This window comes from Trichomonas vaginalis, chromosome V, assembly GCF_026262505.1.
Source record: "Trichomonas vaginalis G3 chromosome V, whole genome shotgun sequence".
Classification (NCBI taxonomy): Eukaryota; Parabasalia; order Trichomonadida; family Trichomonadidae; genus Trichomonas; species Trichomonas vaginalis.
This window is the reverse complement of record NC_067207.1, coordinates 13,925,397-13,948,618: the sequence shown is the minus strand read 5'-3', so window position 1 is coordinate 13,948,618 and position 23,222 is coordinate 13,925,397. Positions and strand designations below refer to the sequence as shown.

Here is a 23,222-nt window from a genome sequence, read left to right as displayed (position 1 = left end):
TAAATTGTTAGGATTCGGTATAAAATGAGTTGCAATGACAACATGTTTAAGATAGCGTTTTCCACCAATCCTCATCATAGCATATCCGTCATTTTGCTCCCATTCGCTTAAAACTCTTTTTGTCTCTTTTTTTCTGACTTCAAATGACTCACAACAGTGAATTTCATATTTCTCATCTAACAAACAAGTTTCCCAACGGTCTTCTCCAACAAACTCAGCGTACATTTCAAATAAAATAAAAAAATATTTTTTTGAAAAAATGTTTTAAAATGGTATGCAATTTTTTATTTCATGCAATGTTTTATTTCTGTGCCGTCTTCAAGTATTCCCCAGTACTTCCTTTTCGATATTACATGAACTTCGGAAAATACCTTATCTAGCTTAAAAAAGCCCATCTTTTCACCGACCATTCCCATTTCAATGAGTTTGTTATATCCTTCTTCGTTCGTCATGAGCGCATCGATGTTCTCGTAGTATACCACAACTTTGGATTTGACCTCGGAGAAGAATTTGTTGTAGTTGTCAAGGACTGCCTTTGCGAACTGAGGGTAAGACCAATGTTCGACAATAGGTTTTACTGTGGTTACTAAGCCATTTTGACCTTCGGTGAACTCGTATTTCAAAACAAAAGGAGAAAACCTTTCAACAAAGTTGTCGACCTTCTCATAGTGTTTACTCTTCATCTTTTGAGGTTTTTTAATAGAATATCCCCATGTCGAATTCATAAGCAATTTGAGTGTCATTGCAAGTTTGGGGTTTGAAGCTTTCCTAATATCATACATTTGTTGTATGACTTTTCCAACTGTATAGTTCCTTCCCGGGAACTCACCATTTTCGTTTGGAATTCCAGTCGGGATATATTGGACGAACCTCATGTACGCAGCGTTAAGGTCGACATAGTATATTTTTTCATATGAGTCGAACTTATCGCATCCAATCGGCCCAGTTCGTGGAAATTCAAGTGAGTCTCTTATCTTCTGAGAAACCTCGCCTGTTATCTCATAAACATCGTCAAAGCAACCTGTTTCATATAAAACCTTCTGACCTAACTCAGATGCTCTCCAATACAATTTGACGTCGATTGGATGCCTCAATGGAAGTTTGTTTATAGCATCTTGAAGTTCTTGCAACCTCATTGGAAGTTCTTCTGGTTCAGGTTGGTATCCGAACAATCCAACTCCTTTTGGAACTGTGTACTTCTTTTGTGCTAGAACTTTGTCCGGAACAACTTTTGGTCTTACCAACAATGAAAAGTTTGTTTCGTCTTTTGGTACAAAAGTTTCTGTCAGCTTGTCATCTGGAATTTGTTCCAACAAGCCTTTCTCGAAAAGAATGTTAACAGCTCTGACAATGTTGCACTTGCCTTTTCCGAACAATGGGTTTGTAAGACTTTCGTTCAACATGAAGTGGTTGTGGACAAGTACAATCTTCAACCATGGTAAGTCTTTGTCAACAACATAGTCGTCATGTGAAGAACCTTTAGCTGTAGGTATGTTGACTCGGATATTCACATTTGCCAACGGTGCAACTTTTGACAATTGACTTCTGAGAATGTACCTTGTTTTCACACATGACTCAAGATACTTCATTTTCTCATCTGTAACAAGACCAGAGTTCCTGAGACATGTAAGAATACAAGGTTCATTGACAATTTTTTCAATTGAATTGTAAATTCCATACCTTGTCAGGTTAATGTCAGACTTATTTCTGAACGGGAAGTATCCAGCATGTTGTCTGACTGCTTGAGGGTTAGGTTGTAACCATTCGAACTTCACGCTTACAATTCCTTCAATTGCATTCAAAATATCTGAGTCGGAGTCAAACATTTGTTCTCTCTTTGTAGTCTTGAAAGCGTCAAGAAGTTGTGCGGCTGTTGTGACATTGCCATGTGCATAGTAAATATGACCATCCAAATCTTTTACGGTTAGTCTGAGATTGTGTCCTTTCTTATTTCCGTCTTGTATGGCAGCAAGTACTCCCATGAAGCCTTCTTTGTTCTTTCCTTCGTCAAAGTTTACTGTAAAGGTTCGGCCAGAAGTAATTTTACTTCTAACTTCACGATACTTCTCATATGCATATCTTGTTCTTTCCATGGGGGCATGTGCATCTTCACCTTTTCCTTTTTTCCTTCTCAAAGGATGCAATTGTTCGTCATGTTTCCAGTAGAATCTGGCAAAGCCGTCGTGTCCTTCAACTTGAGGCTCAGTAACATTGAAAGGCATGTCCATAAGACGCTCTTCTTCTAACCTCTCTAATCTGTTTGGATAATTTGCGCGTGCTGTTTCTAGGTCCATTTCATAGCGAAGACCAGCCAGTTTGTCATAGACTTTTATGGGTCTTCCCTTCCTATATTTAAACTTCTTCGAAACTTTCCAACCATATCTTTCTAACTCTGCTTTTATTCGAGCAGATTTTCTGTCCATTCTATATGGGGGCATTTTTATAAAAATAAAAAAATATACTGTTTTAAAATGGTATGCCATATAGCTTCTTGAATTTGTTAAGAAGTATTTTAACGTATTTTCCATCTGTATCTCTAGCGTTTACATAAGCATAGCCTGCCTTAGTAAAATATACTTGTAATTTCCTATAGTTTACGCCGGTATAAAAGTAGAAAGAGTCTTGTTCTTCGCTATAGTAGTAAAACTCAAACGTATGCTTACCATAGTCTGTAATTTCAATTGTTTCATCTTCTAGTTCGTCGACAAATTCGAATACAATATCTCCAAATTTGCCTTTGTTCTTACTGTTTTCAGAACAAGTGACCCAACGCAAGTTTTCAAGTCTATTGTCGTTTCTTATACGGTTTATATGGTCTACAAAAGGTAAATTGTTAGGGTTCGGTATAAAATGAGTTGCAATGACAACATGTTTAAGATAGCGTTTCCCACTCATCCTCATAATAGCATATCCGTCATTTTGCTCCCATTCGCTTAAAACTCTTTTTGTCTCTTTTTTTCTGACTTCAAATGACTCACAACAGTGAATTTCATATTTCTCATCTAACAAACAAGTTTCCCAACGGTCTTCTCAACAAACTCAGCGTCATTTCAAATAAATAAAAAAATGTTTTTTTAAAAATATTTTGTTTAAATGGTATGCCATTTCATATTTCTCATCTAAACAAACAAGTTTCCCAACGGTCTTCTCCAACAAACTCAGCGTACATTTCAAATAAAATAAAAAAATGTTTTTTTTCTTTACTTTACATAAGCACTTGCTACCATAAGTCTTTGACGCCAACCCATACCAGCTAATGAAGGTTGACTTGGTTTAGTCTCCAAACTAAACTTTGGTTTTGGTTTATCTTCAGTTTTGGCTTCCTTCTTCTATTGGTTTTTCGTCACTTTTCGTTCATCTGACTTTACCTCACTTGCTGGTTCAGTTGTGTCGTCAACATCTTCATAAATGTCATATGCCATTTGTTTCTGTTTTCCTTTCAACTTTTTGTGTTTGTTGTAAAGTTTAGAATATTTCGACTCTAAGTCAATGAGATGTTCTATAATGAACTTTGGTCAGTGAAGTAAACTTTTCCATCTGTTGTCTCTTTAGTTCCTTCAGACTTCAATATTTATTTTGTGAGAGTCTGTTTTTCTTTTTGAGAATACTAGCCGTTCCATTTTTATGAAAAGTGACTTTGTAGTTAGGGTTTGTATTTCCAGACCTCACACTTTCTATTATTGAATTTTTCTCTTCATTCTGTAAGTTCTTTGACAGGTTTTGACAATGGTTCTGAACTTTTTGTTGTGGTGTCAAATCTACCGTTTTCAACTTCTTCGGTCATTTCATCTCAGTAAAAAATTTTAGTTTGGTTTTGTTTTCAACTGGTTTTTAGGTTTTTTAAGTCGGTCTAAAACTTCCTGAGGTATAGGTAAGAACTTGACAAACACGTGGTGGTGTAACTGCTTGGAAGCACAAAGCCATCTTGAGCCATTTGTCTCAATGCTGTATTGTTTCATTTCATCTCAGTAAAAAATTTTACATTCCCACGTTTGAGGTGGTTGAGGTTGGTTGTTGTTTACCCACTGTTGTGCATGGTTATATCCTCTGTTAAAGAATCTTTCACCTTGGTCCATGTAGTGTCCTGCTTGGTTATAGTAGTCATTTGCTTTGTTATATAGTTCCTGCTTGTCTTCCTACATTGTCCATCCATCCTTGAACTTTTCCTCTTGTTTCAGGATTTGGAATAAGATTTGCTGCATCTCGTGCTACCTCCCAACCTTTCTCTGTACAGTTTGTATAATAGGTTGTGCTTTCTCTTCAGTATACCTAATGTACTCAAAATCTTCCTTCCAATTCCAAATGCACCTCTGGCTAGTGTTCCCACTGCGGGTAAAAATCTAGATGCGACTCCCTGCTAATGCGCCAAATAAACCATTTCTTATGGGTTAAAAATGACGAATTCAAACAAGGACCCGTATGTTTTAAAGCAACAAAGAAAGCACTCATGGTAAAAATCTTTTGTTCAACACCAAAATGCTTGGTTTATGGATATCTTGGAAAACATTCCGAGGTATAGAGAAGATGGACCACCATACTGGCTAATATTTGTCGGTCAAAACACAAGATACTGTGAAGCCATACCATTACAGTCCAAAAATATTTTAGATGTGAAAACTGCTTTGACAATATTCGTTGACAAATACCATCCAACAAAACTGACATCTGACTATGAAAGTTCTTTCAAATCAGACGATATTAAAAACTATCTGCGTTCAAAAAATGTAAACCAATATTTCATTGTCGACCAAAACCATTCTGCTCTTGGTGTCATTGACAGTTGTATAAAATCTTAAGAGACTTAAACCAACCACAAGGTGGTGAGGTAGATTGAAATGTCATATGACGACAATATAGACACTTCTCCATGGCAAAGATGAGACAAGTTTTAAATATTTACAATAACCGTAAACAAAAAGGTTTGGGAAACCACTCCCCGAAGAAATGAAAAAACAACCCCGACTTAGAGAAAGACTATATATTTAATAGTTTAGTCAAAGAGACAAACAAGAAGAATGCCAGGCTTCAAACTTCAGAAAGGTGACAAAGTAAAAATAGAATACCTAAACGCGACCCATATGAAAATACTATTGACTATGACAACAATGGGAACTCGACAGGTACTCACGTTCGTGTGTTCGTAAAAATAGAAGAAAGTATACAAGAGAATATTATGAAGTTTTAGGCAAACATGGCAAAATGTACAGACTGCAAGCAGAAGATAAAACTACTATTGTCAGACCTCGTTTCAAACTTGTTAAGGTTCAAGGTGGTATACTTTCAAAGGAGACAGTTCCTAACAAATATAAGACAATCTCCTGACGAATATGCTAAAGAAGTGGAACATGACGACTAAGCATTTCTATACCATGGCGTAAACTGTCATGTAAGGTGGCATGTAGTCTTTACTTTGTCCCGTTGTTTGCGTATACCCTGAAACGCGATGTGTATGGTTTCCTTCTCCCTGTGTGTTACCCACCAGAAACAATTTATAGCAAACTGAACGTTGTCTTTAACATCATATCTTTACCTTTTTTCATTGCTGACCAATCCCAAATCTATGCTTATGCCAACCTGCTTGAGATGTACTTAAATCTACGTAGTGACTGTGCGCAGGTAAGTTTTCACCTGAAATCGTTTTACTTCCACCTGTTTCCTTTGAAGAGTTGCACAATACAAAAACCTGTCGACTATTTGAGTCCAAGTTCCGAGACCAAGTACTACTTCTGGTCTGGTAGAGTTCATTGACGTGTAAATAGAACCTATAGGATATAGTGTTTGAAGTATTTCTGTCTTTAACGTTTGAAGCTCTGTTTTGTCAGCTTTTTTATCATATAAATCTTGAGCAGTGAATTTAACATTGTTTTCATCCTCCATGACATAGACATTTCTACATCTAATGTATCTCATCGTCGTTATGTCTTCATCCGATGTTAAACCTTGTGGAAAGTTAGGAGGTTTAAAATATAATCCACCCCCACCAGTTTCTTCAATCGTTCCTAAAATACTTTCTATACCAACAGTTGAGAAGAAGGTATGTGTATGTCCAACGTCACTTTTCCTGTTTAAGGTTTCTTGTAAGTTTGTAATATTTGCAATGGTATGTGTATGTCCAACGTCACTTTTCCTGTTTAAGGTTTCTTGTAAGTTTGTAATATTTGCAATGGTATGTGTATGGTTCTTATCCGCTTTAAGGTCTAAACATCCTGAAACCCACCCTGTATCGGCTTTAGTTTTTAAAAATCTTTGTTGTCCGTTCATGGTACCATTCAACCCTTTCTATAATTTCATTGTCTTTTTCATCCACATATTCCTTATCTGCCTTCTTCACTAACGCACTAGCCACATATGCTAACTCATCGTCAACATACTCTTTGTCAGCTTTGTTGTCAATATCTGCCTTCAAAAGAAGTTCATCTATAGGTTTCTCGTTTAAAGTTCTTTTTGTTGGATTTATACAAACAGTATGGTTCTTGTTGTCTTGAAATAGAAACTCGTCTGTCAATGGGTTTATCGTCAGTTTTAAGTTTCCTTCTTTCAATGACTCAGATATCTTAGAATAGTTTGAAAAGTTTGTTGTGTTCTTATTTAGAGCTTGTACAATGAGTTGTCGGTTGTGTTGTATTTCTCTCATAGACGCTGTTTCTTTCGACATTTTTATTCTAGATAAAATATGCTTTCATAGAAAAAGAAAATTCAAGAGTTGCTACAACTAAACCATTAGATGAACTTTTTACGAATGTCGGTCAAAAGTTTGAGACAGAGACCGTAAAGCATGAAGGCTATCGGTTTGACTACCCGTTAAGATGGTTAAGAGACCCATCCGTCACAAAAGCTATTGGCTTTCGTAGAATGAAGTTCATTTCAGAAGCCATACATGGTTTCCCATTTACGGTCGCTTTTTGAAATTCGATACTATAACAAAGAAAACGTACGTATGAGAAATTTGAACAGGGAAAACTTTTACAAGTTAGTTTGCTTGTAAACTTAGAAACAACTCTTCAAGCTTTTCAAGAAAAAAATAAACGATATCTATCTCGAATATGCAAAACAGTACAACATTGACGAAGGAGAGTACCATCTCGATATTTTATATGACAGGAAAAATGCAACTGTTAAAATCAATAGAATAGAAGACCTTGGAGAAGACGTTTATATTTCTACAAAATATAACAACTTGGCATGGTATAGATTTTTGAGGATGTTAAATCAGCCTGCAGAATATCCAGTACACCCGAACTTTTTATGAAGTCGAAAACCCTAATGGAACATATGAAAATGTTTTCGACTCAGATGCTATTATAGTTCATGCTTCATTTTCTGGTGCACAAAACTCTTTTTTATGCTTGGCAAATGACTTTTACGAAAAACCTACAAAGCTATATGAACCACCGAGTGGAAGTATTTCAGACTTTCAAGTATGGTTTACTACAGATGGAAGAAAGAGAATAGTTCCATTATACCATGCGTTTTACTTAGAACTTAGTCTCATATACAACTACTATCGAACGGTAAAAATATAATTTTAATACGGTTGAGGTGTTGGATTTGGTTGCCAACTAGACTGTGGTGCAGGTTCAGGCTGTTGTATAACAGGAGCTTGTTCTTCTGGTTCAGGGTCTTTAGGTATAATACCAACGAACTGACCTACTCTTTTGCCAATATTTTTGACTCCGTTCCAAATTCCTCTTCCGACAGATTTTATTCCATTCCATATACCTCTTCCAACATTTCGAAAGAAGTTTCCTATCTTACTGAAGAAACCCATTTTACTATATGTAAAAATCTAATGTCCGCCTAGTCTCTTACGTTTCCTGTTGAGTTCCATAGCATTTTTTAACTGGAGCTCATACATTCTATTTCTCCTCTGGTAGAAAACATACTCTGGGTCAACTCCTGTGTTCGCGTCATCTGCATAGAGTTGTTTATATCCACTTCAGGGTTTGTATAAAACTCTTTCCATCTCATATTTGCATACCATGGTGGCAAACCTAACGCAGCGTCATTTGACATGGCAGTTTGCATTTGTACATCTGTTGGCACTTGACCATAGTTTGCCATTGCAGTTTGTATTCTAACTTCATTTGGAATATTCTCTGGTTTGGTTGTCAGGTTTGCTGTGCATTCGCTAAGTTCTGTGCGTCCATTTAATATTAGATAAAATATCTCTTACGAGTACATATGCTGAACATTTGCTGGTATTGGTTCATCTTCATATTCTCTATATCTTTCTGCCACGTCAAATAAGTAAATGACACAATGGAAAAAACCTAAAACAAGTAGTCCTATTTCAAACCACATTTAGTTACCAATAAAATTTCTTTGTTATGACACTTTTTCCGGTTTATAGGACCTCTCTCATATTCTATCTTATCGTATCTAAAATCATAGTCATGTATGTCCTCTAACCATCTCATAACAGTTTCCAAACCACTTTTATCGGATGTAAAGTAAAAGCATGGATGGTTATGTAAAACGTCTAAAGTTTCTAAAGAGTCTCTCAAAGTCCAGTCTACTTGGTATTGAAAATCATATGTGTTATAGAACGGCGGGTCCACTATAAAGAAAACATTTTCCTTGTCTTTGTATTTTTCATACAACTCTGTCCAACGACATCTCACAAATCTATACCCTCAGTATATTTTTCTATGTTCTCTTTGAAAACCTTTGTATAGTTAAGATATAAAACGTTTGACATAAGTGTTTCAATGTCATGAACTCTTATAGAACCACTATATAAAAGTCTAGCAGATATACTATCCCAGTCAATATACTCTGCTTTTTTCAAAACCTCTCTGACAGTATTTTTCTTATCTAATGGTATACGTTCCATCTTGCCTATAGGTATCTTTTCTTTCAACTCACTCAATATTTTGTTTGTGTCTGGTATATGTTTGAGACGGTTCATATAGTTGTCGAAGTCATTGCATATAATCTTTGAGTCAGGAAATACAGTATGGCACAAATGAGATATATAGAAACTTCCACTGAACAAATCTACAAATGTTAGACCATTCGGTAGTTTCTTAAGTTCTCTCAATAGAATATCTTTATATCTACTCTTATTTCCAAAGAAGGGTAACGGTGGTTTTGTAAAATTCATTTTATATTTAATAAAAATGTTTTTTCCCTGAAAAGTGACAGAAAAGTGACAAAACATGAAAACTACTCGGTTAAGGTCTTGTCGGTTTTGTAAAATAACCGTCCTATCTTGTTTTAAAATGGAGAAAGGCTTCTCAAAGTATATTTCTTTGAACGCCCGTAACTTTGAGAAGCGACGATAGACCCTTACTTGTCCGGACATAGTTATACTATTTTGAGTCCTCTACCGAAAAGTCAACAGCAACGACTTTCAAAAATTTTTAGGGCTAGAAGGCACGAAGTGCCTGGGAAGCCCGCTACCCCCAAAAAAACCTCATTTTATATAAACTGCATGTTATACTAAACATCTTCAAGGGGCTAGAGGGGCGCAGCCCTGGAAGCCCCAATACCTTTTTTTTTTTTTTTTTAATGAAGTGTTTCTTAGAGAAAAATTGTTTCAATATAAATTTGAGATTTTTATTTAAAGAGTTTGAAGAATAATTTCATCAACTATCTAGCATTATTGTATTGTTTATTTTTCGTAGCATCTATTTTCTTACTAAACTTTATTTAGCTTGCTGAAAATCGAATTTTAAGGGCGCGTAAAGGGTTGGCGTCCTAAGGCGTCCTGATGTAAACTATTCAATTTTTGAGAAGTTTACACCATAATTGAATAGTTTATGGCGTCCTGAGAGGAGATTTCAATGGGTATGGCGTCCTAAAAAAATAGAAGAAAATGATTTTTTCTCGATTTTTCTAGAAATTGAATTTTTTAAAAAAGAAAAAAATCAAAACGTATACATTCAAGAAAGACTATAAATGAAGATTTTTCTATTTTTTTTCATTCTAAAACATCTTTTTTGGATAATTTTTTTTAAATAAATATGTAAGAAAGATTGAAGAAAAAGTAAATTTACTTTAAGAAAATTCGTTTTACATGATGTAAGACCCATAACAACTATAAATATTCAATTATTTAAAATAAAAAAAGAAAAACAGATTAAATGTATCTCACATCAAAATCCATTGACCTAAGGATGTTAAGTTTCTGTTTTTAAAAGTTGATATTTTTTTTTTAATTTTAAGAAAATTAATAGCATGTTATTAGACAATAGGAGTAAAAAAAAAAAAAAAAAAAAAAAAAAAAAAAAAAAAAAAAAAAAAAAAAAGGTAGTGGGGCTTCCAGGGGCTGCGCCCCTTCTAGCCCCTAAAAAACCTAGAGGAGAACTAAAAAATTATATAGTAAAAAATTAAAGTTTTTATTCGATAAGAACGACATCGCTATCGTTTTCTTCTTCCTCCTCTTCTTCATAGTCAGTATCTGATGGCTCTTTGTCAGCCACATGACCAGCAACAAATATTGAGACAAATTGTTTCTTTGGTTTTGTTAGCAGGAACTTTTGATGGTCGTAGAACACGAATTCTACATTTTGAAAATGTTGTGCTGAGTATTCTGTGAAATGGGAAATTGGAATTGGTTCTCCCATGCCAAAACCAGCAATGGACGCGAACAAAACATCGTCTTCGACTCTTGCAGGTTTGTCAATTGCAACAGTAGTTATGATGTGAGGTTTTCCTTCACATCCTGCAAGAGATTGTACATGATAGATTGCTTTTTCTTCTCCTCAGGAACTGAAAGTGTGAAATGGAATGAGAGTTCTCCATATTCATTTGCTTCTTCGTAATAGTTGTATGTTGTAGGATACACCAATTGAAATTTTCCTATTCTTGTTTCCCTCAGGTGTTGTCTATATTGCTTGGGAAAACATAAAATAAATTGCTCTATAGCTTGTGTTGCTATTAGATTGGTTGTAACTGGTAATTTTGAGGCGAAAAGGTCTACAAGAACACCGGGATTTTTTATGTCGTTTTCAATTGGTTTAACAGATTCTATGACTTTGTTAAACATTTCACTATAATCTGAGTTGTCTTCGACTCCCCAATTGTTAAGAAGTTTATACAACAATTTCAGTCTTTTCATGGCGTATTTTCTTTGAATGGATTCGGGTAGCGAGAGGTTACAGTCGTCGCTTTGTGTTTCGTTACTCGAATATTGTTCAAGAGAAATTAAATCTTGAAATTGTGCTCTTGTTAACATACTTGTAGAACTATGTGAAACTTGTTCTGGTGCTGGTTGTAAATCTGTTTCAGATGTTTCTGTTGTGTTTTGAGAAGAAGAAGAACTCAAATTGTTGGACAATTTGTCTTGAATTGTAGAACTATGTGAAACTTGTTCTGGTGCTGTTTGGACAACTGTATCTGTTGTGTTTTGAGAAGAAGAACTCAAATTGTTGGACAATTTGTTTGCAATTGTAGAACTATGTGAAACTTGTTCTGGTGCTGTTTGGACAACTGTATCTGTTGTGTTTTGAGAAGAAGAACTCAAATTGTTGGACAATTTGTTTGCAATTGTATGAGGAAGTTGCTTTGGTATTATAGGAGGTCGTAAGGGTTTTGAGAATGGTGAGACATAAGTTGTAGGAACTTTAACTGCAGAGGTAGTCGACAATTTGTTTGCAATTGTATGAGGAAGTTGCTTTGGTATTATAGGAGGTTGTAAGGGTTTTGAGAATGGTGAGACATAAGTTGTAGGAACTTTAACTGCAGAGGTAGTCGACGAATTGTTTGCAATTGTATGAGGAAGTTGCTTTGGTATTATAGGAGGTTGTAAGGGTTTTGAGAATGGTGAGACATAAGTTGTAGGAACTTTAACTGCAGAGGTAGTCGACGAATTGTTTGCGACACTTTTTCTTCCTTCCATTATGAAAAATAAACTGTTTTTTTCGGACTACTCATAGAAAAGTTTAAAATAAACGGTTTTTACCAACGGAGACCCCCTCTATTTTTTTATTTTATTTAATAGTTACCGTTGGCAAACCGTTCCATCTCAAATATTGAATGAACTATAAACGTTTTTTGTTTTCTATATAAACTTTTTTGTCCAACGGTAAAACTTTTTACACAACGGTTTTTGAGAGTCGTCGCCGTTGACTTTTTTGTAGAGCACTCAAAATAGTAACTTTGTCCGGACAAGTAAGGTCTATCGTCGCTACAGGAAAAGTTAGGCGTTCCAAGGAAGTATACTTTGAGAAGCCTTTCCCCTTATAGAATGAGATAGGACGGTTATTTTACAAAACTGACAACACTTTGACCGAGTAGTTTTTTGTGCTGAACAAAAAGTGTCATATAAACATCTGTCAAAACCGCTTTTTAACTTCACTTAAAATGCCACGTAAGCTACGTAAGAATATACGTAAGAGGAAGAGAGCATTGAAACATCCAATAGTAAAACTAACACCACAACAACAGTTGCAACAACAAATGATGAATGACCCCACTATGTTGCAACAAATGTCAAGCAATCCTATGCTTTTAAACCGAGTTTTGGTGCACAGAGTGGAGGTTTAAGAGCGGCACTTTTAGCGAAAATGGCAGGCTATGGTGGAGCTGCAGACGGAACAGCTATAACCCTCAAAGTCAAATGAATTTGAGTTCACTCAAAAATCAAATAACAGATGTCAAAAAGTCAAACATAGACATACAGAACAAATAAGTGAAAACGAAAAGAAACTAGAATATGACAGACACACAAAGAAACTCAATGAGTTAAACGTAGAGAAAAAGAAGAAAGAAGAACAACTGAAAGAACTAAGTACAGAGGAATATGCGAAAAAAGTGTCAGAAAAAGCAGCAGAAGTAGCAAAAATGGAACAAGATGTATAAATTTGAAAAACCATACTACTCAATATAAATACTGAAAGATGAAGAGATAAAACAAAAAGCCCTGAAGACATATATGGATAGCGATGAGTATAAAAAAGAAGTTGAAGCAAATGTAAAGGCAGAAAAACTTTTACAGTTGCAAAACCAAACCGTACAGTATGAAAACTTAGCACAAGAAAGTAAAAATAACGACGCAGCATGCAAAAGGCAATGAAAAGCGCAGAATATATAAAAGCAACAATGACTGGTTAGATGCCCAAGCCAACGCTAAAGCAGCCCAACTATAGGGTCAATAAGGACAAAAATACAAGCGGATGAAGACAGTTCAAATGAAGCTTTAATGAATGCTGACTTTAAGAACGCCTTCGAAGCTCTTCATAGTAAGGTGAAACAAGTGAACGACTTCTCATCTGGAAAGAAACTGAAGTCTGAAGGTTTCGACAACGAGTTAAGAGAAGTAGCACAAAATATGACGAAAATAACAGATGCAGCAACGAGACAGGCAGTTCAAAGTGCCTATGACGCCGTTAGAGCAACTGTTGTGGAAAGTCAAGAAAAAGAGTTACAACAGACCAAAACAGACCTAGTAAATGCTTTCTTAAGAACGAAAAGTCAGGTAGGACATTATGCTGCAGATGGAACATATGTGCCAGCTGGTGGAACTTATATACCAGCTGGTGGAACTTATATACTAGCTAGTGGAACTTATATACCACCAAACCCTCCAAGAGAAGCACCTGCACCAGGACTACCTAAAACATTTACATCGTCACATGGACACAGACACAGGCATGCACCAAAACCAACACAACAACCAACACAACAACCAACAGTTCAAAACACTGCACCACAACCAACAGTTCAAAACCCTGCACAACAACAACCACAAACAGAGCAAGGACATAAAAGAAGTAGAGAACAAGGAAACCAAGAATTCTTAAAAATGCTTAAAGAAGAGTGTGGTTTCCCAGATACTGTTGACTTTAGTGACAGATATAAAGAAGCTATTAGAAAGTTCAAGGATGGAAATACTGACCCGAACCTATTTAGCTTTATGGCTCAGCACCAAAACGGATATAATCTCAAACCTGGAAAATACAAGCTCGCTAAGGGATATGATTTAATAGCATATCATCCAAATGACATGGATGAATTTACTCCGAGATATTTGATGTCAGAGCTAAATGACAATTCAACTTTCGTCATGAAACGCGTAAAAAATAGAGACGGAACGAAAGAACAAAAGCTTATGAATGCGGATGACGTAGATAGGGAAATTGTTAAAAACGGTCTCGGAATATATGAAATGCCAGCAGATGAGGTACAAGAAACTCCACAGGAAGAAGTTCAGATACAACCAGACATGGAAGAAATAGTTCAGCAACAACAGCTAGAAGAGCCTGAAGGAAACGAACAAGTCCTCCTTTGGAAACTAACTTCACAGAACTAGATGAAGATTTGGAACAGCCGAAAAATCTTGACCCTCAACAAGAGTATGCGGAGAATATGGAATATTTCCAAGAGTCTAAAAAAAATTCGGCTGACATAGTAGAAGAATATCGAAAAATGTTTGCCGACATACAAAAGACTCCAACATCAGATGAAAATATTCAGCATAGAATGGAAGTACTGAAAAAAATGTACACAAATACAACAACCCTTTTTACTTACGAGCATTTAACGTTCAATCTTCGGATGAACTCGGTGAAAATAAAAGGTTAAATTTCAAAAAACATATAGAAATGAAACATTGTTTAAAGTTCATTCAGAACCTAACCAAGATGGAAACAAACCTACTTTTGTTTCTGCAGACGATGGAACTACAATGAGATGGGGTCATAAAGCTAATCCGGATAGGTGGTTCATAAACTTACAACCTCAATTCCAAGAAGTTGTAGACGCAATGGAAGTGAATGGTGAACCAGATATAGCTGGTATTTTCAGCGCGGCTTTAATGCCATTGAAAGATATGAAACATGCAGATATTTTGGACCAGTATGAAATGAACATGGCTGATGGAAATATAACACCTGACGTTCTAGAACATTTATCTCAAAGAACTACACAGAACCATAGAGATGGTATATTTGGTGAAGAGTTTAGAAAGAAAGTTAGGGAGGAGAAGGAAGAGAACCTATTGTACATGACCTTGCAAACGAAAGTTTACAAAATGTCATAAAAACTTACTTTGCAGACAATGAAACGAGAAGGGATGAATATTTAAGAAAACTCAAATGGACAGTACCAAATGAAATGTTAGTATTGAAAAACATGTTCCTTGACAAAATAAAACCAACTACAGAAATAAACGACGCAAGACTGAAAGATTGGGTAAAAGCTTTCCCATTCACAAAAGATATAGTTGGTAACATGGAAAGAAAACCAGAATGGCTACAAAAACATATATTTGGAAACGAGCATATTCCATATGGACAGGCACTGTTTGAAGAGCTTGAACCGGAAACTCAGGAAAGAGTCATGCAAACAATACGCGAAGACTCAAATACAAACTATGACAAACTCTTTCTAGGATATAGGTTACCTGAGATGGGCGACCAGAGCCAAAGGCAAAAAGGACATGGGAAATTTGCAACATACTAGATGAACATAATGCAAAGATGCAACAACTTCAAGCAGAGGGCAATGAAGGAAAAAGAAGAGTTAAAAACTCAGTCAGGAAGAAAGTAAAGCTTGGTCCACGTGGGTTCTATTATGACATATAAATCCAACTATTCTATATTTTTACTCATATGAAATGTACGCCGCTCAGAATATAACGCCAACAGTTTTGGATGCATGAATGGAAATGTTTCCGAATGGTATAACGAATGCGACAATGCCATTAGAAGGTCAGAAATAGTTCCTGGAACTTACGAATATACAACTGCTGTTTCTTATGGAAACGTAGGTGAGTTTGGAGAAGGTTCTTCAACAACAGTAGATATTGCTTGCGACAGGTTTCATATAATTTCTATTGACAACTTTCTTATACGTGGAACAAGACATTGAAATAAAACCTTCTGCCAAGTTGTCTGACAAGAAAGGTTGCAATGGAATTTTCTATGTCGGATACCAATATGCTCCAGAAGTTTTCATGGGATATAAGATATATTCTAACTCTGACTTAGTTCAAACAGTAACATGGGCAAACTATGAATGGTTCGCTTTGAGAAACTCAGTACAACCACAAGCTAGAGAACAAACAGACCAGTATGCAACTATTGAGAAAATAAGAAGACTTGACCCTAACGTTCCAGGAGTTTATGTTAACCTTTCTGGACAAACTGCAGCAGCAGTAACCAAAGTAAAACTGAAACTTAGAGTTCCTTTGTCATCTTTCCTCATCTTCAGGTTTTTAAGATACTTGCCAAACTGGGCAGGAAAAATTTCTATCGAACTTACTCCAAGCAAAAATAACTTAGTCATTGCACCAACACAAGACCCATTCACTCTTACAGAAGTAGTGGGAACAAATAAAACGTCATTCGCCGACTTTTGCAAAGACAAAGTTGACTTAGACTTTGGTTTCTCAAACCTCAACACTGAAGTAAACTATTATTTCAATGCTGCTGGAATGCTTGGGACCCAGTTAAGTTCACATGCGAAAAATTTGAATGCAAGAGAATAGAAAGCAGACTTGCAGTCTATATGTTGGACCCAGATATTTCAAATGCTTTAGCTGCCAAATATATTGCAGTTCCACTTATGTTCCCTATACACCAAATATCTGTCAAAGACTTTGCAGGTGAAGTTGGAAACCAAAGTGCTGACCCAGGTGCAAGAACAGATATTGCTTAACAACTGCAATGAAACATGCAGATACTATGTTTGTACTGTTCAGACGAACTATAAATGACTATTCTTGTTTCTACAACCCGGTATTAAATATCATATAAACATAGATGGCAAATATTATCCAAGAGAAGAATATTCTACAGTTGAGGATATGAGGTCATACAACTTGACATTAGATGCTATGAACTTTAACAACAACTTCACAACAACCATTAACCCTGAAATGCAAAGTTCTATTATGCCATATGTGAAAGTATGGACTCATACAGGAGGTCAAAAAACTCAATATACAAATGGAGACCGTTCAAACTTTTGGCTTGGCATTCCATTTGCTGACTCAGAAGACTTTATGGGTGGTATTTCAACTGTTGGTACAGTTCAAATACAATATACTGGTGACAGAGACGGTCCAGATGAATTGAAAGCAAAGAAGTTTACAAAACCAATAGCACTTTTCACGGAAGATGCTCTTTTGAAGATTCGTTCGATGAAACCTGCTGGGGCTCCTCAGATTGGCATAACGACAGCTTCCATCGAGCAGATTTTGGCAGCAGGTCAGTAAGTTGTTCTTGAACTGACTTCTCTCCGTCAAATATTGACAGTACGCCAGTTTTGACATAATATTGTATTATAAACTTACCTTTAGAAATATCGGTCAGTTTTGTTGTTATATTTTTGTCTGCTTCAAGAACTTTCACCATTTCAGTTATACCAACTTTCTTTGCTTTATGAAAATATTTTGGTTCAGCAAAGACTGCTATTCTATAACATTTTCCATTGTTTGTGTAAAGAACTATTCTGTCAATGAACTTGTATTGTTTGTGTGTGTAAACTTTGTTTTGCTTCAATTCGAAGAGATACTCGAATACGTCCATCTTTTTATTCTAAGTAAAATGTCATTTCCGAAAAATAGAAGCGTAAGTGTTTCAAAAGGTTTAATGGCGGTGGCAGATGTGAAGTTAAATTCACCAACTCAAACAAACAGTCAAAGTGTTGTTGTCAATGTCAAAGAAAGAGATGTTGAAGTGGGGAAACCATACGAAGACGAAGATGGTATAACAATAGTTCCTGTAAAAGAACAACCAACATATCCTGAAGTTAGCAGAGACTTAAGTTCTGTTGCAGATATTCGAAACGACTACCAACAACTTAAAGACAAACTTAAAACTCAGGAGAAGATTTGTCAAGCTTTGGGTATAATGTTAAACTTGGTCGAACACAACCCTGTAAAAGTGAACTCATATGTCATCGCACCTCATGAAATTTTGAAGAACTATTGAAACTTTTGACAGAGGCAGACGATATAAACATCAAAGAAATAGAACCCGACATTGCTTGCTGTGGTGTTTCAATAATGTCATTGACAAGATATACGTTATGAAAGGAGGTGAAACGTTGAACTTAAAATATAGTTTCCCAGACGTCATAAAAATATTTGACGACCACAACATTTCATTAAAATTTACTTGCTAAGTAAATGGCAGAAGACATAGTGGTTATACTATTACGACTAAAAACCCTGAGTCATATAATTCTATAACAACAAACTTACAAGTCCTCAAGGACGATATTGTAAACTGACCTTAACACGATGACGACTAAAGCCTGTTTTGCTCTTTGACACCAGAAGATTTTATTGTTGTGAATGGTAAAAATACTTCTTTGAAGATACTTACTCAGATATACCACCAACAGGTTTTTGTTGACTTATTTAATACTTTAAGGACGGATGTAACATGTGCTGCAACTAGAGCAGGTTTCATTATGTTTGGATGTCCGACTGAGTTTACTATAAACGATATGAGCTATAATACAAAACTTATATCTGGTTTTTACTACCAACAGTTTCCTATAACAGGAAAAGGTGTCATACAAGGTTTGTCTGTTCCATTGACTTTAAGTACACCTATTTTATTATTGTTTCAAACTTAGGTTCAAAGTGCTATTCGAATGTCGACAGAAACTACTATGACCAAAAAGATACTCATGCGTATAAACAACACTTTCTCTGCTGGTTTGCCTATTGTTCATTCGAATGCAGAGTTTTCAGCTTTAGTAAACTCAAACACTTTAGCAAACATAAACTTAACCTTAGTTGACGCAAACTTTGTTCCTGTAAAACTTTTATGTCCTATGTATTTGTCAATGACGGCAGAAAGTTTCGAATTGGAAGATGCAACTGGTGAAAGTATTGTATTACAAGAACAACTTCAACAACAAATAGCTCAAGAACAACAAATGCAACAAATGGAACAACAAAGTCAAGAATAAAAAAAATATTTTTTTTTATTTTTATAAAAATGTACAGAATAGACGTTTCAGATTTTTATGACTTCCAAGCGTTCAGAAATATGTGTCCATTTAGAGACTATAACAAAGCAGTCGAGAATTTGAAACGTTTAGTCATTTATGTCGACTCTGCCCAGAATGTTATGTCATGAAAGAATGGGATGTTGTCTTTAACAAACCAAGAGCAACCATAGTTCAGAACAAGAATGTAGACAGAAACTTAAGAAAATAAAAGTCGTACAAGTTGGTATGAAGATGTTAGATGCTTGGGATATCTTATTGTCAAAGTTAGAAGATTTTTCAGTTCGTGGTATAAAGTTCTATACACCTTCTCCAAACTTCTATTCTATCTTCACTGGATATAAATACGAACAAGTAGAATGGAAAGAAAAATGTTATAGAAGCTTGGTTAGACCATGTCAAAGAAATTATATGCAATGGAAACGAAAGAGTCTATGAGTATATCTTATGTTGGTTTGCAAACATCTTACAACATCCAAGTGCTAAAAATGAAACTGCTCTCATCATAATTGGAAAACAAGGAACAGGTAAGAACACTTTCTTTACAGATATCTTGTGCAAACTGTTAGAGGGCTATTCGAACCCTAATATGACAAACTTAGAAAACATCTGCGGTAAATTTAACTCTTCAATAGAGAATATGAAACTTATAGTATGTAACGAACTTCAAAGTATAGATACAACAAAGGTTTTAAACTCAGATGCTTTGAAGAGTCTTATAACAGACAAAGTTGGAGTTGTTGAAAGAAAATAAGACCAAAGAGTTTGTGAAAATGTTTGCAAATTTCATCATGGTTTCAAACAATCGCCGTTCCGATGAAGTTAGAAAGTTCTGACAGAAGATATGTAGTTGTCAGAACGTCAGAAGCTCATATGCAAGATACAGAATATTTTGACGACTTAGCAGAAACTTTGACACCTAACTTTTACAACCACTTGTTCTCATATTTCATGACATTAGATATTTCAAAGTTCAATCCAAGACAAATTCCACATACCGAAGAAAGACAAACATTGTTAGAAGCAAACAAGAGTGTATATGAACTGTTTATAGATGAGACTAACTTTGAGTGTTTAGATGAAAGGTCATTGTACGACTCGTATAAACAGTATTGTCAAGAGTATGGTTATATGGCAGCGTCTAAACGAACATTCTTGGCAAATGTCAAAAGTCTTTTAGATGTTCAGAACGGCGTATATACAAAGAAAAATTTTTCTGAGTAAATTTTATAAAAAATATTTTTTTATCCGATAGAAAAGATGATGAAATTCATCTCAGTCAACAAATATATGTCAGGACTTAAAGAAGAACTAGACCCATTCACATATTTGAATGTTTACTTCTACCATTTTGAAAAGTCTTCATTCAGCAAAGTTTGGAACATCGAACCAGTTAAGTTTGCTATTGTGACTAAAAATGGTGCGAAATTTGAAGACTTAGACATAGAAGGTTTGTTAGCAGTCAAAGAAAGTTTTGACAGAAGGTTTTCAAACCTTAAAGAAGGCAAAGCATACAAACTTGTTATACCTTATGAACCAAAGAAAGCAGACGACTATGAATATTATGAGTCTAAGATAGTTGAAGTTCAAGGTAAATTGGGTAAAAAGATTTTAGAGTCTAAGCCAGTGTTTGCTCCTAAAGAGGAAGAGAACATTGACATTGACCCAGAAATGTTCTAAAAATAAAATTTTATTTTACATGTCAAATTTCTTTTTCTCTGGAACTGGTTCAGGTTCTTTCTTCTCTTCTTCTACTTTCTTTTCTTCTACTTTCTTTTCTTTCTTTTCTTCTACTTTCTTTTCTTTCTTTTCTCTCTTCTTCTTCTTCTCTGGTGGAGTTATGTCAAATTTGGCGCAACCATATTTATGTAAAAGTTCTTTGTCCTTTAATAGCTCTTCTATTCTGTTTTCTATTTCATCTTCAAGAACAGTGCATGTGTCTTCTTTGCATTCTAAGAAGTTTTGTTGGACTTCATCTCTCCAAGAGGCGTCATCTCTGTCAACAAGTCTGTCATTGACAAATTTAAGACTGCTCTGCTTAATGTTTTATGGTTCTTGTCATATTCCCAGAAACAGAACTTTAGAACAAATTCCCCTTTCTTGTTTACACTATGTAAGATTTTATGGTCGACAGATGTTTTGCTGTCGAAAAGCTTGTCTCGAATATAGATAGCGAAATCGCTAGACATTTTCTAAAAGATAAAATTTTAATTTTTCTAAAAATATGTTAGAAAAAAAAGTTTGCTGACATTGACAAAAAATTTGAGAATGTTTTAAACAAGAACAAGAGGAAGTTAGAAAATGCTCAGATAAAACCCATACATGACAAGTTCTTATTTGCTCAGAATGGTATAACAGGTCTAATCGCACCACCTGGGTCGGGCAAGACTTTCACTTATCTTAAAATGGCTGCACAACAACAAGAACTAGATGAGAAGAACCCATTCTATGAGTTAGTAGTCATTTGTAGTACTTCTGGTCAATTTGACCAAACCGTAAATTCGTTCAAAGATATTATAAAAAAGTCTAAGTTAGTATGTATAAAAGACTCTGAGTTGTTGGATTGGATAAAGAAGTACCAAAAAGAGTTTTGAAGTACAATGCTATAAATGAGTATGTCAATTCGAGGTTTAAAGACCCAAATGAGGAAATGCAGAGAATATTAGAGAAGAAACACTTCAGAAACAAACAGAAAGAGATAGAATACATTTCGAAGAAATTGCAATCTTACGATTGGAAGACTTACCCTCACAGATGTCTTCTTATCTAGATGACTTTGCTTCTCATCCTTTGTTAAAGAACAGAGAACAAGATATGTGTCGAATTCTTAAGAAGCTCAGACACTTTAACATCTCAGTTGTCATTTGTGTACAGACAGCAAAGAGTTTAAGTAAGGATGTTAAAAGAATACTTACTGATATCATACTTTTCCCTGGATTGTCCGAAGACGATTTCATGGAACTTATGAAAGAGTCCATGGCAGGTAAGTTTGACAGACATGAACTATGGGAGAAGTACAAAGTCATACAAGACCCTCATACTTCTTTCAGAATTCACATCTACGCGAACAAAGTTCAAATTGTAAAAAGTCAAGCTTGAAAAATAAAGAGTTTTGGCGACCAGGGTTTTTTCACTACTCGCTGTTCTTCTCTCGGTTTTCCGAGGGAAGCAAGCATATGAGGAAATTCATGAAATTTCATACGGAATTCAATAAAAATAATGTTTATGTTAGAATGTTAGATCTAACATGTTTTCTAACATGTTTTCTAACATAACTATTTACAAGCGTTTTACATGGTATATGTTGCGATGGTTCATGACTCTAAACAATTTCGTAGCTTCTATTTCTTCACGAAGGATGTCAAAAGTTTTAACGATACCGAAAGTTTCTTTATACTTCTTCTTGACGTCAGATAGAAGGAAATCGTCAGCAGTTGGATAGTTTTTGTTCAGAAATTCTAACATGTTCATTTTATCTTCTGCTGGTTTTTCTGCTTCTTTCTTTAAATCTGCATAGTCGTTTCGCATACGTTCTATCTCTTTGACGGAGTAGTTATATTTCCTCATTGCTGCTTTACATTTTGAACATTGCGGGTTCATTTTTGCGTTATATTCTGAAACCTTACCTGCTAAAACAACCAAGGCGTCAATGGTTTTCTTCATCTCGAACATAGCGGGTTTTATTTGTTCGTTCCATACCTTACCCCTACTATCTTTATCTCTTATTTCCCAAACACATTTTGCAACTAACGAAACAAAGTTGTCGTAGGTCTTAAATTCTTCGGATTTGTAAAGGTCAGAGATGTTCTTATATACCATGTCGCAATCTTTGTCCATGACTTTGTGGTTGCAATGAAAACCAAGGAATTCATAATTTACCTTTCGTATGAACTTCTTTATTTCTACTGAGTCAGTTGCTTTGACTTCTATTTCGTCAAATTCGGGAATGGTTAGTTTTTGTTGTTGGATTTCAGGCAATTTGGGTAAATGGTCAATAATGTCCTGCATTTCATAAAGATACTGTTCATTTGTTTCATCTTTCGCACTACAGTCTAAATTACTTGTTAAAAGTTCTTGCTTTATCTTCTGGATTTTTGTTTCGAAAGTATATGAAGAAGGAATGAAGCTTTTCATTTCTACTAACATAGATGTTGGATTCATGACTAACGAGTTTAGTGCTGTAGTTGCTAACATGTTCTTACAATAAAAATAAAAAAATATTTTTTTAAAAAAACCAACTTTATTTTTTATTTCGGGAAAACTCATGAAAATTCAAGAGTTTTAGACCATGTTAGAAAACGTGTTAGAAAACA

At 35.2% G+C, this 23,222-nt stretch overlaps 7 protein-coding genes and 5 pseudogenes across 12 annotated transcripts, besides 3 other annotated features; 5 read left to right on the top strand and 7 right to left on the bottom strand.

The window, feature by feature from the left end:
* Positions 1-6,397: part of a mobile genetic element that runs on past the window's edge.
* TVAGG3_0332980 (DNA/RNA polymerases family) lies at positions 285-1,403 on the bottom strand (the record flags this gene model as incomplete). The annotated part of the gene is made up of 1 exon (XM_051230513.1): positions 285-1,403. The coding sequence occupies one exon, from the start codon at positions 1,401-1,403 to the stop codon at positions 285-287; it is 1,119 nt and encodes a 372-aa protein (XP_051100243.1).
* TVAGG3_0332970 lies at positions 3,201-3,784 on the bottom strand (annotated as a pseudogene). The gene has a single exon. A coding segment is annotated over exon 1 (584 nt).
* Positions 6,398-8,285: 1,888 nt separating the features above from the next.
* On the bottom strand, positions 8,286-8,908 carry TVAGG3_0332950 (annotated as a pseudogene). The gene has a single exon. A coding segment is annotated over exon 1 (623 nt).
* A 769-nt stretch (positions 8,909-9,677) lies between these two features.
* Positions 9,678-10,200: a mobile genetic element.
* A 140-nt stretch (positions 10,201-10,340) lies between these two features.
* Positions 10,341-10,595, bottom strand: TVAGG3_0332930 (attachment subunit-related family; the record flags this gene model as incomplete). The annotated part of the gene is made up of 1 exon (XM_051230512.1): positions 10,341-10,595. The coding sequence occupies one exon, from the start codon at positions 10,593-10,595 to the stop codon at positions 10,341-10,343; it is 255 nt and encodes an 84-aa protein (XP_051100242.1).
* Positions 10,596-10,639: 44 nt separating this feature from the next.
* Positions 10,640-11,281, bottom strand: TVAGG3_0332920 (attachment subunit-related family; the record flags this gene model as incomplete). The annotated part of the gene is made up of 1 exon (XM_051230511.1): positions 10,640-11,281. The coding sequence occupies one exon, from the start codon at positions 11,279-11,281 to the stop codon at positions 10,640-10,642; it is 642 nt and encodes a 213-aa protein (XP_051100241.1).
* Positions 11,282-11,835: 554 nt separating this feature from the next.
* Positions 11,836-23,222: part of a mobile genetic element that runs on past the window's edge.
* On the top strand, positions 13,421-14,518 carry TVAGG3_0332910 (annotated as a pseudogene). Its single transcript has one exon. A coding segment is annotated over exon 1 (1,098 nt).
* On the top strand, positions 16,751-17,161 carry TVAGG3_0332900 (protein of unknown function, DUF4106 family; the record flags this gene model as incomplete). Its single annotated transcript, XM_051230510.1, has 1 exon — positions 16,751-17,161. One exon carries the CDS (start codon positions 16,751-16,753, stop codon positions 17,159-17,161), a length of 411 nt encoding a protein of 136 aa, XP_051100240.1.
* On the top strand, positions 17,538-17,879 carry TVAGG3_0332890 (protein of unknown function, DUF4106 family; the record flags this gene model as incomplete). The annotated part of the gene is made up of 1 exon (XM_051230509.1): positions 17,538-17,879. The coding sequence occupies one exon, from the start codon at positions 17,538-17,540 to the stop codon at positions 17,877-17,879; it is 342 nt and encodes a 113-aa protein (XP_051100239.1).
* Positions 20,286-20,589, top strand: TVAGG3_0332880 (annotated as a pseudogene). The gene has a single exon. A coding segment is annotated over exon 1 (304 nt).
* TVAGG3_0332870 lies at positions 20,605-21,098 on the bottom strand (annotated as a pseudogene). The gene has a single exon. A coding segment is annotated over exon 1 (494 nt).
* TVAGG3_0332860 (protein of unknown function, DUF4106 family) lies at positions 21,724-22,008 on the top strand (the record flags this gene model as incomplete). The annotated part of the gene is made up of 1 exon (XM_051230508.1): positions 21,724-22,008. The coding sequence occupies one exon, from the start codon at positions 21,724-21,726 to the stop codon at positions 22,006-22,008; it is 285 nt and encodes a 94-aa protein (XP_051100238.1).
* TVAGG3_0332850 (organellar and viral DNA polymerase type B) lies at positions 22,373-23,103 on the bottom strand (the record flags this gene model as incomplete). The annotated part of the gene is made up of 1 exon (XM_051230507.1): positions 22,373-23,103. A coding segment is annotated over one exon (731 nt), but the record flags the coding sequence as incomplete, so codon positions are not given.